The 18,038-nt window shown below is 42.5% G+C and overlaps 1 protein-coding gene across 1 annotated transcript in view; it reads right to left on the bottom strand.

The window, feature by feature from the left end:
• LOC137321283 (E3 ubiquitin-protein ligase UHRF1-like) overlaps positions 1-18,038 on the bottom strand; it is a 140,571-nt gene that overhangs the window by 27,949 nt on the left and 94,584 nt on the right. The window contains exons 5-6 of the mRNA XM_067983637.1: positions 313-422; positions 2-188 (exon numbers count right to left, since the gene is read on the bottom strand). Of these exons, the coding sequence (XP_067839738.1) occupies positions 2-188; positions 313-422 (297 nt within the window). The remainder of the gene's footprint in view (position 1; positions 189-312; positions 423-18,038) is intronic.

The raw sequence follows: 18,038 nt of genomic DNA, 5'->3' as shown, positions 1-18,038 counted from the left end.
CCAGTCCTCATCTTCTGGTATCTTGCTGAGGGGTGGGTTCAAGCAGTATATGTGATATGCCATATTACACTCATCACACAACAGCTGCATGTCTGGATCCTGCTTCCCACCACATAATCGACAGGCGCAAAATCTGCATTCTTTCTCGGGATCTGCCTTGCAGTATTTACATTCAGGACCACTCTTCCCTGGAGAGGGGGAGGGGGAGGGGGGGGGAAGAAAGAAAATGGGAACAAAACAATTTCTTGAATCACTGTTCCATAGGGTAGCTGAACATTTCACATAACTCCCTGCATATGAATAGAGTCATACTTTTAAACTGTCCATCAGCTAGTGTTATGGGATCAGCTCCAGGTCCTTCAATCTTGTATATTTCATCCAAAAAATGTATCTTGCAGTCACCTATCATATCTAGTGGGCCACTGTAAAAGATAAAAGGTAAGTTTACTTGTGCAGTACTGAGCAATTTCACATACATTCAAAACCCACATGCGACTTAAGCTTCTGAAGAGACCCGTCAACATCACCTAAATGGAACAACATATTTTTGGGCACGCAAACAATTAATCTGTAATTGCGGTTTTCCTGGTTGTAACCGTTCCGTCACAATCTACCTGACGATACTGTAAAGATGAAGTTAAAAAAGATGTTCCTTCACCTTCAGAAAAAATATTCACTATATCATAGTAGGTATAGCACAGCAGGCGGCTATTCGGTCCATCGTGCCTGTGCCTGCTCTTTGAAAGAGGGATCCAATTAGTCCCATTCCCCTGCTATAGTAGTTTGTGTATATATATATATCCACATATGGTTCTTTCATATAAAATTTGCCCCTCAAAGTAATTTTTCAAATGCAAAATTCAGCAGTTTGAGAATGACTGACTCCCCAACACTTGTAATATCATTTACCAATACAGACAGTGTTTAACAAGAATGAAAATGCTTGCAGTACCATTCCACTGCTGCCAAAGAAGCCTGCCCCTAAAAAAAAGTTGCTCCTTGAGGCACAGAGGTCCCCTCTGTAATACAATAGCAATCAGAGGAACTTTCGAATATACCCGAGTGCAATCATGCAAGATATGTTGTACTGCTTAAGATATACAAGTGTGCAAATAATGTATAACAGCCCAGTAAATCTCTCAAGCCATTAAGTAATTTGAAAAAAAATGTCAGATTCTGATCAAATCTTGCATCTTTTAAAAAAAATATATGGAATAGGTTTTGTTCAGCTAACAAGATTAAAAATTTTGTCATCGAGTAATAACGAACATGCAAATTTTCAATGTAGATTTTAATTACAGTGTTTCAGTACAAGTCTACTGTCGACCAACATTTTAAAACCACAACGAAGGCACATCTTTCAAACTTCACGACTGCCTCCACATGGCAGTGTGTGCCTTTCCTTTTCTTGCTTAGTTACAGCTCATTTTTCTATTACTCTCTGGAACATGACCGAAAACGCACCTCTCCAATACAGCAAACAACAAATTCCCTACCAATTACAATCCTTCTTAGATTCGCCCTATAAATTCACAGTATAAACTTTGAGGTTAGGATCAGATCAGCCATGATCTTATTGAATGGCGGAGCAGGCTCGAGGGGCCGATTGGCCTACTCCTGCTCCTATTTCTTATGTTCTTATGTTCTAAATTAAACATTTTGCAGTTTAATCTTTTTTATATCAGATATATTTAGATTAAAATTCACAATTAGATTTTCATTCCTAATCGATACCTTCAAATGGAAATCATCATTCAGACAATTCTAGCACATTCATAACGATCACTTTTGTAAGTTGAGAACATGCTGGTATTAAATTTCCGTGTACTTGCGGTTAATATAATAGTGATCAGTGCTTGGTGCAGCTTTCACAGCCAATGGAGCAGATGCTGCTCCAACCATCGGTGGACAGTATTTACTATAATAGAACTTTTCTCAGTGCATACACTCACCCTATATGCCTAGCTGCATCAAGGCATTATGACAATGACAAATGGTTATAATTATATGGGTTTCAAGCCTACAGTGAAGACTGAAACATCTGGAAGCCTATTAGAAGCAAGTAATACTGCTATAAATATCAAGTAACCCAGGATAATTGTCTCCCGCACTCTCACTATTTCAGCCTTGGAAACAATCCTGCTCACTAAAAGGTCTCCTGATATTTGATTAGATGTTTTGATTAATCTTGCATTAAAATTATATTTGTGTAAAGATTTCAGAATGAGTCTCTGAAGGATACCACTACTCTCCAGAGCAATCAATATTACATTATGTTAATCTTTTCTGCTAGGTTGCAAAACATTAAGTCTGTGAAGTGGAAGTATTCTGGCAGCATTGTGTAACAAAATCACACACATTAACTATAGTGACTGATACAGGATCAGGTAGTGTGCAGCCATTTAAAAAAACTGTACAAAGACAAACATTTATGTTTTTTAATACAGTATTCTTATTTTTCTGGCAAAAAAATGGGAAAAGGTAGCGGGTTTTCAATTTAAAAGCACAATCATGCAGCACTGCCCCAAATGTAAAAATATACAGAGTATTATTTCCCAGTTACTCACCGCAGGTTAAATGCCAGTGATTTTGTGATGATTGTATCACAAATGTAATCCTACGTTAAGCGTTAAACACATGCAACATACTGGCTGATATCTGCCATTATACAAGTCACTAAAATCTCACCCAATTATTTCATAGTGCAGTATGTCTATACACCAAACACAGACCACTGGGTAATTTTGTGTCCTCTCTCTTTCTCTCGCCCCAGCTCCCACCACCAAGAACCATTGTGCACTCGAACAGGGGAAAACTATGGACTACGGTATCTTCAAGTATTTTAAACAATACAATCTTAGTTTGGGAGACAGGCAGACTCTACTCTCTTTTAAACCAAGGCATCATTCCTCTGTGACTTGCATGCACAAGTCACAGAGGAAATAGCAGAGGCTCTTACCACAATCTTCAAACAACCTTGGATATGGAAGTCAGGGAACTGGAGGGTTGCCAATATAACTCCTCTGTTCAAAAAAGAGGTTATGGGATAAACCAAGTAACTACAGACCAGTCAACCTAACACTGGTGGCGGGCAAGCTTCTAGAGGTCATAGTACAGGATGAAATACTCACCTAGAAGGACATGGATTTATTAAGGACAGTTGATACAGATTTGTAAAAGATAAGTTGTGTCTGACAAATTTAATAGATGTCTTTGACAAAATAATGGAGTGTATTAATAAGGAAATGCCTTCATTGTCTTCTTCACTGAGATGAGCAATTTGTGTCAAGTTATGTGTGGTTTTGTGCTGTGTACATACTTAACTCTGTCTCTAATGATGTTCTGCGTGTGGATTTTCAAAAGGCTTTTGGTAAGGTGCCACATATGAGGCTTGTTGATAAAATTATGGCACATGGCACAAAAGGGGAGTGTGGCTGCATGTAATGCCCCACCAGAGAGTGCTGGAAGCATAATCTATAATAATTGCTTCTAAAAAGGAAGTGGTTAAATATTTGAAAAATGGAAAGGGTATGAGGAATGGGACTAAGTGGATAGTTCTTTTAAGAAAGCCAGCACAGGCACAATGGGTCGAATGGCCTCCTTCTGCGCTGTAAAACTGTATGATTCTATGGAATGCTGCTTAATGGTTTTATTTTTCAGAACATTTATTGCAACTTCCAATATTTAATTTACTGTGGGTAATTCTTTATGCAGTTCTGTTAGTGCAGAACAATCACCTCAATCCTGCAACATTGTGTGTCGATTTACAACACACCGTAATCTGAGCTAGAACTGTAATTAATATCCTGTGGGCCCTCTTGTCACCAACACAACATCTATTATTTGAAATTTTCCTCATGCTTTTCCATGTTGCATAACTTCTTCCTCCCCATTTTCGACCCACTTTTCCCCATCTCAGCTGAAGGCACAGACTTGCACTTGGACATACTTCCATGGATGCCAGAAGCTCTTCAAAAACTTGCCTAAGTAGCTATCCTTCACACAGAAGCCTAGATAGTTGTTATCGGCCAGTATCACAAGTGAATCCCATTTTGCCCTTACATTTACATGCACTAAATCAGTGGATAGTGTTCAGGACTGTGAAACCTAGCTGATTTTTCCCCCTCTCTAGCCCAAGGCACTGAGACCTACATTAATATTCCCCACTGCTGCTGCAGCTAAAATCAGCGAACTTAATCCAGACCACAGATCTAAATTGGAACCCTTATAGACCAGGTGGTGCACTAAAGCCATGAAAAAAGCTTGTAACTTTTTGTCTGAGAATTCCATTCAAAACAGGCAGGAAGCAAGCATTACTGGGGAGCACGTTTGTCAAAGGCATCACGATTTGATAGTTTTTGTCAAAAAGGGCCACAGGAGCACCGGCACCCAACACACCGCTAACTACATGGATCCCCTGCTCTAATCTCATTTGCAATCCCAAATGTCAGGGATAAGTAGGTAAACAGCACAAAACTGTACCAAACTTGACACAAATTGGCCATCTCAGTGAAAGAGGCAATGAAGATAGTTCATAAGGGAAATTGAAAAATTCACACTGGTGCGCCCCAGTAATGCTTGCATCCTGCCTGCTTATAAAGGCAGTGGTTAAGCAGAAGCATTATCATGCATCTAATCATGATGCAGGTGTCCTGGAGTGCTTGCAGCCAACAGTGGGTGCCTAAAATTGAAAAATGTCTCACTCTCCAGCACTGCCATCCCTCATGTTAATGCACACAAAATTTTAAAAACAAAAAGGGAACAGTGTTTCCCAGCTATCAGTCTTTTAACAGGTTCCTGGATTGTACTCCAGATAATGCATTCTGTAATTCTACTGTAAGAATAGTTGACTCAAGATGAACACAAACCAGATCCAGACACAGTTCTGATCTGGGTACAGAAAGTCACTGCAGCAAATTGCACTCCATTCTCTCCCATTGTGCGGAACACCTCCTGCAAGCTTAGCACATGAATACAAAATCTTGACCAAAGCTTAAAAAGTTAGCAGTTTTTAATGCTCAGTTGGATTTAACATTCCAACTAAAAACATCAGTGTATGTCAGAAGAACACTCACTTTTGAATAAAAATAGGCTTTAAAAGGTTTGAAATAAGGAATAAATAATTCTTAAGATGCCAGTTATTAAACATATGTTTGCACACATAGTTTTGGGTTAAATGGGTCGTATGGCAATGATTTACAAACTGATAAATAAATAAATAATTGATCAGAAACAGCAATAGAAAAGAATTTGTATTCTTCTCCCTTTTAAAGTTTTGAGGAAATGAAATATTTCACTTTCATTACTTGAACGCAGAGTTTTGCTACAAAGTCAAGACACCAGTGAGATCCAAGCTTCAAGACAACAACAACTTGCATTTATATAGCGTCTTTAATGTAGTTAAACCTCTCAAGACCCTTTATACTAGACGTCAGTCTGAAGAACAGATGGTTTAAACTGTTTGACTTCTGGTATACTTTATGCTTCACGGTAATGCTCTCTATTACTGACTGCAATCTAAAAGCTGGTTCTACCAGGGAGTGCTCACATATACCCGCTTCCCAAAGACTACCCTATTAAAAAAACTGCTTTAATTGATTTTACTTTTGTGTTTTCCACAGCTGAGCTTTCAGCTCTTCGGGGGTCTGCTCTCCCCTACCTAATTTCGTTTCCACATGGGACCAATAATTGAAAAAGGAAGAAGGGAGGAGAAGGAAGGAAGGAACCAAACATAGAAAAAAATAGGCATTAGACTTGATACTGTGTAATAAACAAGCGATGCTAAAGCAGGCTAAAGAGAGAAAGAGCGAGTGGGAATTTCAATGTGGTGGAGTTTAACGTCAATCTTATGTTAAGTGAAGATTATTACACAAACTCCTGAATCTCAGAAAGCAGACTTTTGAGGGAATGAAGAGCAAACTGAGGCAGGTAGACTGGGGCAGACTGTTAAAATGGGAGGAATAAAGAAAAGTGGAACACTTTCAGGAATACATTACTGTCAATACAAAGTACCTATACACCACTTGGAAAGCAGCTCAGTAATGAAAAAGGAAACAGAAGTGAGTGACAAAGGAAATGGTGCAGGCAGTTAAGGACAAAGGGCGTTAAATTGGGCCGTATAACGCCCATTGTTTCAGCACTACACAGCCTCTCCGACATCCAAGGTGGCGTCTTGGATGCGCACGCACATTTCCAGCGTGATGTGCGCCAGACGCCATCTTGGTATAGGAGTTAGCGCAGGCGCAGATAACGAACGCTGGAATTGTGTAAAGTTGGGAGAAAATGGCTTCAGTGTGCAACACTGATTTAAAGTGATAAGTTCCAAAATGGTGTCTAACGCTCAACTCAATGCACAGTCTTAATCCTGACCGTCTGAACGTGTCTTAGAGTGCCTGTAGGACCCCCCACCACACTATTTAAAGGGGCCATGCAGGATTTACAGGTTAGTGGCTGGATTGTTGCTTCTGGCTGCTGAGACATTTGTAACTTTTTTTGAGGTCTCCTAGACTTGAATTCTAGGACATGGGGACGTAGCCTAACATTTAGAGCCATAACGTGCAGGAGTGAAGTTAAGAAATGCTTCTACACGCAAAGGGTGGGAGACATTTGGAACGCTTTTCTGCAGATGGCAGTTGATGCTAGCTCACTTGTGAATGTTAAATCTAAGATTGATAGATTTCTGTGAACCAAGAGTATTAAGTGATATGGGGCTAAGGCGGGTATATGGAGTTAGTCACAGGTCAACCATGATCTCACTGAATGGAGGAACAAGTTCGAGGGGCTAAATGCCACAGCCACTTGCTGCCTCCTGATATATGCCACCTTCTCCTGCAAGAAAGCGGGACGTGTGTCTGGGTGATGTGCCTGTCATGGTTGAATAGCTGCCAGTGTGTGCGGCCTGTGATTTGTGGGTGGGCAGCTGGCAACAGTGGTAATGTGTAAGGGTGAGTGGGAGCATCTGATTGGAAGGGTTGAGTACTGATGGAAAGAGTTTGTTGGTATGTGGGTGATGGGGGGTGTGGTGTGTGGTGCATGGTATGAGACACCACTTGACAGTTGACCTCACTCGCCTTGACCACTCACGTCAAAGCATTGAACTTCTTCCTGCACTGCATCCATGTCCATGATGCTGTGCTCCTGGCATTGACTTCGTCCCCCGCTGCCTCCCACTGCCTTTTGGATTATATGTCTGGAGGGCCACTTGCTGCCGCCCACCCCCTCGGATGCAGGATGTCTCTCCTTCTGTCCACCTCTTGCACCTAGGTCTGCAGTGAGTCAGCAGGGAACTCAGATCGGCAGATTGGAGGATGTGGGATTTAATAATGTGCAACCTTTATTCAATGTTTTAACATAACTCATCAGTGTGTAAACACAGAGATGGGATCTGCATCTGTGTTTTATGTGTGCGATGTGTGATCTGCATTCAGACTCCGTGCAGACAGTAGACTGTTATTTTCAGCAAATAACAGGTACCAGCTACCTTTAAGAGATTTCCAAGAAACACCCTCCCTTTAAGAGATTTAACGCCCCCTGGTGGTGGGAAGTGCAAACTGCACTGATTCCACGTGCAAGGCATGGAATGCTGATTAAGAGTCCTCAGGTGGGCCGAAACTTGCATCCTGCCTGCGCAGGGGTCATTGGGCATGGGGTAATAGTACATCTCTCTACCTGCACCCAAAAACAGCCCCTATCCAATTTTTCCCCCAAAGAGTTTACCCCAAATATAAAGCTATGCGTAGACCAAGAGAACAAGGTTGAGTATCAGAATAAGGTTAGGATAGCTGAAATAATGAGTACAGAACGCACAGAGAAATGCTTTTATAAATATATTCATAGCAAACGGACAGGGAAACAGTGGGACCCCAAAAGAAATATTATATCAAGTGATCAAGGTTAATCAAGTATCCTAAATTAATTCTTTACTTTTGCGTCCATATAAGAAATTTCATGATCTACTTTTGGGATAGACTTTTTAGGGCAAGGTGATAAGATTCAAAGAAAAACTGACATAATTGATAATTGACAGAATCCATGGCCCTGGATCCAGACATTTGCATCCTAAGATATTTAAGAAAGTAGCTCATGAAACTGGACATGCTCTAACTGGAATCTTAGGGAGTCCTTGGACAGGGACTAAGCAGTGCTGCCATCGGCATGTCAGGAAAGTGTAAATGCCCAAAGTTGCATGTCACTGCCCAGGCATTGCACACAAGTCCTTTTCAAAATCAGTGATTTATATTTTGCCTAATTTGTTTTAAAATAGAAAAATTTCCCAAAATCCAGGAGTATGTGCATAACACAGTAATATTAATGCTGCTTTAGTTTGGTCTGTTCAATGTGATGAAAGTAATCTGCTACAACTACCGAAATAACTTTCTCATTCATTTAAATCTCAGCAAAACAATTAATACTAAAATATGTAAACACATTAGTGTTAAGTACTGCTGCAACAGAAGCCAAAAACACAAAAGAAAATGAAGTACAAAATGTGATTAATTGTTCAATAACTCTTTATGTCTCTTAATATGGAAAGAACGATTATGTACAGAATCCACAAAAGACCAAGGTCTCCAGTGCGTCAGCAGGGAACTCAGGTCGGCAGATTGGTGAGATCTGGCGTGCAGATTGGAGGATGTGGGATTTAATAGTGTGCAACCTTTATTCACTGTTTTAACATAACTCTGCTGTGGAGATGCCGGTGATGGACTGGGGTTGACAATTGTAAACAATTTTACAACACCAAGTTATAGTCCAACAAATTTATTTTAAATTCCACAAGCTTTCGGAGGCTTCCTCCTTCCTCAGGTGAACGGTATGGAAATGACATTTTCGAATCCTTCGCATTTGAAAATCACAGAACAATGCCTGGTGATTACTGCCCGTTGCCAAGGCAATCACAGCGAGCAGACAGAAAGGTGTCACCTAAAAGGCCACCGAATATACAAACCCCCAAAAAAAGAGAGAAGGAAGACAGTCAATGACCCGTTATATTAAAAACAGATAACATTTGTTCACTGGTGGGGTTACGTGTAGTGTGACATGAACCCAAGATCCCGGTTGAGGCCGTCCTCATGGGTGCGGAACTTGGCTATCAATTTCTGCTCGACGATTTTGCGTTGTCGTGTGTCTCGAAGGCCGCCTTGGAGTATGCTTACCACGGTGAGGAATCACTAAAGAGACTACACGATAACATCAACAAGTTCCATCCCACCATCAAGCTCACCATGGACTACTCCTCAGAATCAGTTTCTTTCTTGGACACACGAATCTCCATCAAAGACGGGCACCTCAGCACCTCACTCTACCGCAAGCCCACGGACAACCTCACGATGCTCCACTTTTCCAGCTTCCACCCTAACCACGTCAAAGAGGCCATCCCCTATGGACAGGCCCTGCGAATACACAGGGTCTGCTCAGACGAGGAGGAACGCGATGGACACCTACAGACGCTGAAAGACGCCCTAGTAGGAACGGGATATGATGCTCGACTCATCGATCGACAGTTCCGACAGGCCACAGCAAAAAATCGCATAGACCTCCTCAGAAGACTAACACGGGACGCAACCAACAGAGTACCCTTTGTCGTCCAGTACTTCCCCGGAGCGGAGAAACTACGCCATGTTCTCCGCAGCCTTCAACATGTCATCAATGATGACGAACACCTCGCTAAGTCCATCCCCACACCTCCACTACTCGCCTTTAAACAGCCACCCAACCTCAAACAAACCATCGTTCGCAGCAAATTACCCAGCATTCAGGAGAACAGCGTCCACGACACCACACAACCCTGCCGCGGTAACCTCTGCAAGACATGCCAGATCATCGACACAGATACCACCATCACACGAGAGGACACCACCCACCAGGTGCATGGTTCATACTCCTGTGACTCGGCCAACGTTGTCTACCTCATACATTGCAGGAAAGGATGCCCCAGAGTATGGTACATTGGCGAGACCATGCAGACGCTGCGACAACGGATGAACGGACACCGCGCAACAATCGCCAAACAGGAGGGTTCTCTCCCTGTCGGGAACACTTCAGCAGTCATGGACATTCAGCCACCGACCTTCGGGTAAGCATACTCCAAGGCGGCCTTCGAGACACACGACAACGCAAAATCGTCGAGCAGAAATTGATAGCCAAGTTCCGCACCCATGAGGACGGCCTCAACCGGGATCTTGGGTTCATGTCACACTACACGTAACCCCACCAGCGAACAAATGTTATCTGTTTTTAATATAACGGGTCATTGACTGTCTTCCTTCTCTCTCTTTTTTTTTTGGGGGTTTGTATATTCGGTGGCCTTTTTAGGTGACACCTTTCTGTCTGCTCACTGTGATTGCCTTGGCAACGGGCAGTAATCACCAGGCATTGTTCTGTGATTTTCAAATGCGAAGGATTCGAAAATGTCATTTCCATACCGTTCACCTGAGGAAGGAGGAAGCCTCCGAAAGCTTGTGGAATTTTAAATAAATTTGTTGGACTATAACTTGGTGTTGTAAAATTGTTTACAATTAACATAACTCATCAGTGTGTAAACATAGGGATGGGATCTGCATCTGTGTTTTATGTGTGCGATGTCTGATCTCCGTGCAGACAGCAGACTGTTATTTTCAGGAAATAACCAGCTACCTTTAAGAGATTTCCAAGAAACATCCTCCCTCTAAGAGATTTAGCTGCCACTAGTTGACAAGAAAAGGTGGATCACAGTTGATCTGCCGATACCTTTAAGGTGATGGATCGGCAATGTGCGGTCAGTTATTCCCTTGGGAGCTAGGATATCATTGTGCTGCAGGTCTTCTGTGACATAATCGGTGCAGAACCAAGCAGGATCTGACAGAGAAACTCCAAAATAGCTATCAAGCACTTGCGCACTAAGGGTTGAACCAGATATATGCGCAAAGTCATACTTATATCAATGTTACCTATACGTAGGGCATACGTTTCAATTTCTTCAAGCAACAGTAGTTGCTGTTTGAAAACATTTAATCAAGGTAAAAGGTGCATATACCAGTTAACCTTGCAAGTAAAACAACCATTTAAAAAAAAAATTCCAGAATCTAATATGTTCCCTGTTTGATAAAGCAATAATTCCATCTATTGAAATTAATGATTATGTTTATGGGGAAACAAGAAATTAAATATCCCAGATGGTTTCATTGATAGTAGCTCCTCTATGACTGTCCCTACTGTGCCCATTTGTAATGTTTGCAGGTTTTGCAGTGATTGCTACAGTAAACCCAGAAGGGAGTTCATTTCAAGCAGATCAGGCTCAATATGCTTTAAATGTCTGACATCACTGAATAAGATCTTTTGCTGTACACCAATTCTTACTGTCTCATCTACAATTAATTTCTCCTATATACATACAGCCTAACAAGACAGGTTCCAGGAAAACAAGGCAATATCCAACAAACCACCCTGTATATACACATTAGGCAGAACCATTGGATTGGAGGTGGTAAGTACTCCTGTGTAACCATATCCTACATTGGATAGGTCCGTCCTTCTGGATAAAGAAGAGAGTTTTAGAGTCGAGATCACCACCTAGAAGGACAAGGGCAGCAGGCGCATGGGAACAACACCACCTGCACGTTCCCCTCCAAGTCACACACCATCCCGACTTGGAAATATATCGCCGTTCCTTCATTGTCGCTGGGTCAAAATCCTGGAACTCCCTTCCTAACAGCACTGTGGGAGAACCGTCACCACACGGACTGCAGCGGTTCAAGAAGGCGGCTCACCACCACCTTCTCGAGGGCAATTAGGGATGGGCAATAAATGCTGGCCTCGTCAGCGACGCCCACATCCCGTGAACGAATAATAAAAAAAAAGACATTGCTAGAATTTAGGGCTGAATTAATGGCACAGGAGTCCATAGCATTCTATGAGGCCGGATTCAGCAAGTTTGAAGCCCATATCCACAAAGTAGCAGCATGCATTTTAACCATGGAGAAAAGTGAACTTCTGCAATGCCAGAGAGTTAGGGCTGAAAAACTGGACAACTCAGAAAAGTACTATTTCCATAACTACTGTTTATACAACTGCTGCCAGTGCTTCTGGACATCCCCTTAGAATATTTAACACCTTTACATTGAATCAGTGCAGTCGACTGATCCCTCCACTGTAAACAGCACTCTCAAGCATAAAGGAGGTGACATCCAAAGTTCTGGCTCCATCTCAGACCTATGTTTGTGCGTCGTGAGCTTCCATCAAATTAGATGCCTCCTGTTCTATCCTGAAAAACGTGCAAAGTTGGATCCATGTTTCTGCATTCTTGCATCATAGATAATAGCATCAAGTCCCAACCCGTGAAGTCTCAGCCTGCCGACTACTATTTCTAAATCATTTAAAATGTGATTCTAGAGTCTCCTTGGCACCATGCGCTACAGGGAGGACGTCAAAATATTCAAGTAATTTCTCTGTTAAAATGAAAACCAAACCAGTTTGTGCATGCACAGAACAATGGAACTCCATGTTATGGATCTGCCTCCAACCAGAGAATGTACACAGAGGTCTCCTATGGTTGAATAAATAATGGAAAAGCCCTTTTTGACACTTAAACACACACACCAAACTCACATTCAATAGTTTTTGAGTAGTCAGTGAACTTAGTAGCCCATATTCTCAGCTTTCAAACTTAAGAAAAAGAACAAACTTGCATTTATAATAGCACCTTTCAGGACCTCAAAACGTTCCAAAGCACTTTTATTTTTATTTGTTTATGGGATGTGAGCGTCGCTGGCGAGGCCGGCATTTATTGCCCATCCCTAATTGCCCTTGAGAAGGTGGTGGTGAGCCGCCTTCTTGAATCGCTGCAGTCCGTGTGGTGACAGTTCTCCCACAGTGCTGTTAGGAAGGGAGTTCCAGGATTTTGACCCAGCGACGATGAAGGAACGGCGATATATTTCCAAGTTGGGATGGTGTGTGACTTGGAGGGGAACGTGCAGGTGGTGTTGTTCCCATGTGCCTGCTGCTCTTGTCCTTCTAGGTGGTAGATGTCGCGGATTTGGGAGGTGCTGTCGAAGAAGCCTTAGCGAGTTGCTGCAGTGCATCCTGTAGATGGTACACACTGCAGCCACAGTGCGCCGGTGGTGAAGGGAGTGAATGTTTAGGGTGGTGGATGGGGTGCCAATCAAGCGGGCTGCTTTGTCCTGGATGGTGTCGAGCTTCTTGAGTGTTGTTGGAGCTGCACTCATCCAGGCAAGTGGAGAGTATTCCATCACAGTCCTGACTTGTGCCTTGTAGATGGTGGAAAGGCTTTAGGGAGTCAGGAGGTGAGTCACTCGCTGCAAAATACCCAGCCTCTGACCTGCTCTCGTAGCCACAGTATTTATCTGACAGGTCCAGTTAAGTTTCTGGTCAATGGTGACCCCCAGGATGTTGATAGTGGGGGATTCGGCGATGGTAATGCCGTTGAATGTCAAGGAGAGGTGGTTAGACTCTCCCTTGTTGGAGATGGTCATTGCCTGATGCGAATGTTATTTGCCACTTATAAGCCCAAGCCTGGATGTTGTCCAGGTCTTGCTGCATGCGGGCTCGGGCTTCATTATTTGAGGGGTTGCGAAAGGAACTGAACACTGTGCAATCATCAGCGAACATCCCCATTTCTGACCTTATGATGGAGGGAAGGTCATTGATGAAGCAGCTGAAGATGGTTCGGCCTAGGACACTGCCCTGAGGAACTCCTGCAGCAATGTCCTGGGGCTAAGATGATTGGCTTCCAACAACCACTACCATCTTCCTTTGTGCTAGGTACGACTCCAGCCACTGGAGAGTTTTCCCCGATTCCCGTTGACATCAATTTTACGAGGGCTCCTTGGTGCCATACTCGGTCAAATGCTGCCTTGATGTCAGTTCTCACTTCTCAACCAATTAAGTACTTTTGAAGTTTAGTCACAGTATGTGGAGAAACACAGCAGCCAATTTGCACAGAGCAAGGTCCCACAATCATAAATTAGATAAATTATCAGATTATCTCTCATAGTGGTTGTTTGTTAAGGAATAAATGTTTTCCAGAACAGCGGGGAAAACTCTCCTGCTTTTCTTTGGATCTTTTACGTACACTTGAGGGCAGATGGGGCCTCAGTTTAACATTTCATCCGGAAGACGGCACTCTCAAACATGCACTGAATTGTCAGCCTAGGTTATGTGCCCAAGTATCTGGAGTGGGGATTGAACCCATGAGCTTCTGACTCAGAGGTGAGAATGCTACCACTCAGCTAAGGCTGACAAGCTGTTGGATATTTGGATGCTCTGATGAAACATATAGCTTAACGTAGGGTGGACTGTATACTTCAGTGTGCAGCAGAAAGCAGTCGGTCTGGCGATGGGATTTATTTGTAAATGACGCGAAATAATCTATGCTACAATCGATTGTTACTTCTAACGGGTGTACCTGATACGCCTACCTGTGCATCGGTAGATATGTTAATTACGTTGCCGTTGCTGTCCACAGGTTGCTCGAGGGTTCAAATTAGGCTACTCGCACCTGGTGCAGGTCGATACATTACAATGAGTCTTGGTTCTGAGTTGAGATGGCTTCATACTTTCAGAAGTCGTATGATGATAGAAGATGGTGTAAACAGATGCTCCATAAATTGGGAATAATCCAGGATCTTTAATTCAGATTCTGAAATTTGCTGATGGCCAAGGTAGGACTGACAGAACCAGATTGATCCCTAAAACAGCATAATAAACTTTATAGATGTCGTGACAAAGAAAGCTCCAAGGGAAGCCCTCTCTAGCTGGTCTGGATTGTGGGAAGTGGCTCTGAACTTGCATTTTAAAAAAAAAAAGATAACCAGAGATTATTGGCATGATTTTGACCCCGAGCCAGGAAGAGGGCAGGGTGGGGGGGTCAAATTGCAGATGTGAAATCCGGAAGTACGGGTTTCCAGGACATCCGTACGATTTTGACGTAAGGACGTCTTTTTTTGGGTCGGTTTGCCGTCCGACTGACCAGCCTGATTGACAGGCTGGCCTCAGTCGGACAGGAGAGCAGCCAGGGTGAAGACGTGTTCAGGTAAGTCTTTGATGGTATGGATTAGGGGGAAGGGGGCGCGCGCCGGCAGGGGGGGCGGAATCTGAGGGTGGGATTGGAAATCATCACGGGGAGTCAGTGATCATTTGGAGAAGGGAAATCGGGGGTCAGTCGGGGGATGGGATTGGAAATCATCACGGGGGTCTGTGATCATTTGGGGGGGGGGGGGGGGGGGTGGGGGGTGGAGGGTCATCGTGGAGGTGGAGGTCTGCGATCGTTTTTGGGGTGGGGTGGTGGTTGTTGCAGATAGGCTTGTTGGGTCTGGGGGGAGCACTCCTGCTCCTCCAGGTCCACCATCTGTGCCAGAAAGGCGTTTACCTGCAGTTTCAGGCCATCTCACCTCCTCTCACGTGGCGTGAAGGGGAAGGCCTGGGAATCCTGGCCCCCAGGGGCTGTAATCGCAAAATCTGCCAACACAAGGAGGCCCACAGCCTCCTTGAAAGGTTTAAGTGACCAACCTGCCTCCTGGGAGCGGGTTGGTCACCCACCCCAGTGAAAACCGGAAATGGGCAAGTTGGAGGCAGGTCTGAAATGGTTGCGATTTTGAATATCACCCCCCCCCCCCCATTTTTTCAATGTTAAAATCGTGCCCTATATACTTTCTGGTGAGGAAGACTGCATGACAGATACAATGAAAGAGAAAAAGAATGTATGGTGCAGTCCAGACAGTTGGACAGTTCTATATACAACAGCAGGGGGGGGGGGGGGGGGGGGAGGGGGGAAAGTCCCCATATCATATAGGAATAGAATTTCTTAAAGGGGCAATACGCTCAGATGCTTCCCCCTCTAATGGATTTGCATGTGGACGTTGAAACGGATGATTTTTTTCTTCTGTTGCAATGATTGTTGCCTGTAGTTTAGTGGAATAGGGAACCTCATGCTGATATAAGGGTGTCTTCATGCTGTAATTAGCTTTCTGACATCTATTCCAACACAACACACACAGGAATATTAATGTTAACCACATTTAGAGCCACTTCAAAGTGGAATGGCTATTCCGAGATTATCCTGTCACTTGTACTTTTCGTTTATCTTGTCACCTCCGACAGAACTGTTTAATTGTGTGACTATTTAGCTTTAATGGTAGGACATGGGCTTATGCTAGTGCGGTCCTGTTCTCAGCGGGGTTGCCGATAAAGCTATTAAGCAGAAGCAAAATGCTTCCTCAGAGGTACAAATTTGTTTGCTTTCAGTTTTATTTTTACTAATATGTATTTGTTTACTTTTGAATATTCATGTCTATTGGGGGTAAAGGACATCAGTGTTGGGGAAATATTGCTCAGATCAAATGTAGAATGCAGCCTTTTCTACTCTTCCCAAACAATGGGAAAAGATTTATCCTGTTTGCTATACAAAATCATAAATGTTCCCTTTATACTGGGTTAACAATTTAACTGCAAATAGTGAACAGTAAAAATCTTTCTCCAATGTGCCTTAACTACCACTTCAGAAGAGCACATCTACTAAACCAAGGTGATTCTTTTTTCTACTTTCCCCACCAGCCCTATTTATGGTTAAATGCCAGAGCTGCATGGCATTATGCATACTTTTGTGCTCATTACACCATCTCTATTTCATGTTAAGACCCTTATAGGCTTTCAGGCCATCAGTCAGGGCTAGATTCAAACCCAGGTCTCAGACTCGAAAGGACAACGGACCAACAAACTGTACTACCCTGTTCGCATGCCGTCTGTTTTCAACCTACGCAACTAGCTCAGAAGTTTTAAAATTCACCCTTCAGCCCTGGTTAGTCACTGAACTGTACTTGTCAAAGGTGTTGGAGAGGGAGGAAGAAAAGGCACGCACAATTCCTTACATGGACAATAATCCAATGTTTGGAGAAACCTATGAGCAACTAATCACATTGATAAGCAAAATGATATGCTGAGAATTTTTTCTTTCATTAGAACTGCCAACTGATATTTCAGCCATGATCTAATTGAATGGCAGAACAGGCTCGAGGGGCCTATTCCTGTTCCTATTTAATATTATACATTGTGAAGACTGCTGTCAGCATTTATTTGAAGTATTGTATGTGTTTCAAAAGATGTTTTGCTGATTAAACCAAAAATGTTCTGATTACAAGCATTTTGTTTCAACCTGAAAAGGCACATTTATTGATCACATCCAATTTCATTTAGTGATCTAACCAGAATTATTTTCTTTCAAAAAAAAACAGAAAATCAGAAGCCTTTTTTTAAAATGCATTAGTATGGCATATTTAGAATCCATCCTGTTATTAGAATTGAAAAAGTCTTGAAGATATGTAATAAAAACACAACAAAAAATTAAATGAGTTTTTTTTAAAAAAAACAAGATTAACTGAACATAATATTGCTTTGGAAATCAACAGCAGAAAAGCAAGAAGTATTTAAGCCATGATTGGAAAATATGCCATTCAAATACATTTTGGCGAAGTCAAAACAAATTGAAGGACAACAGATGGTAATATGGTTAAGTAGGAATGTGAAGAGAAGTATTAGGCATAAGTAGAATGTTTTTAAAATAATCTAGTAGATATGAGAACTGGCTAAATTACAAATGAGCAGTTTTAAAACTTGAAAAATCAAGAGAAACACTGCAAGAATATTTAAAGTAACAAAAAGGGCTTTTAAAATAAATGTGTACGGACAAAAAGAAAGTTGTGGCCACTCTTTAAAAACGACTCAGAAAAACTGACATTTAGGAATAAAGTGAATTATTAGCTACTTTACATCCATCTTTACTGAGGAAAAGAAACAAAATTTTCCAAATCAGATATCAAAACTGCAGGAATGGGAGCAGAGGAGCTTGACAATATGTAAATGACATCCTATATATGAATATTTAAAAAGAAAGTAGGATGCTCTTAAGTTAATCATTTAAAACAACAGATCTTGTGTGTCAACAGCTTGAAAGGCAGAACTTGTTAAAGAGCTAGCAGTTATCCAGAAGGGGGTGGTCACAGTGAATTAATGATGTGGAGATGCCGGTGATGGACTGGGGTGGACAA

Source organism: Heptranchias perlo, chromosome 4, assembly GCF_035084215.1.
Source record: "Heptranchias perlo isolate sHepPer1 chromosome 4, sHepPer1.hap1, whole genome shotgun sequence".
Lineage (NCBI taxonomy): Eukaryota > Metazoa > Chordata > Chondrichthyes > Hexanchiformes > Hexanchidae > Heptranchias > Heptranchias perlo.
This window is presented reverse-complemented; position numbering and strand designations above follow the sequence as displayed.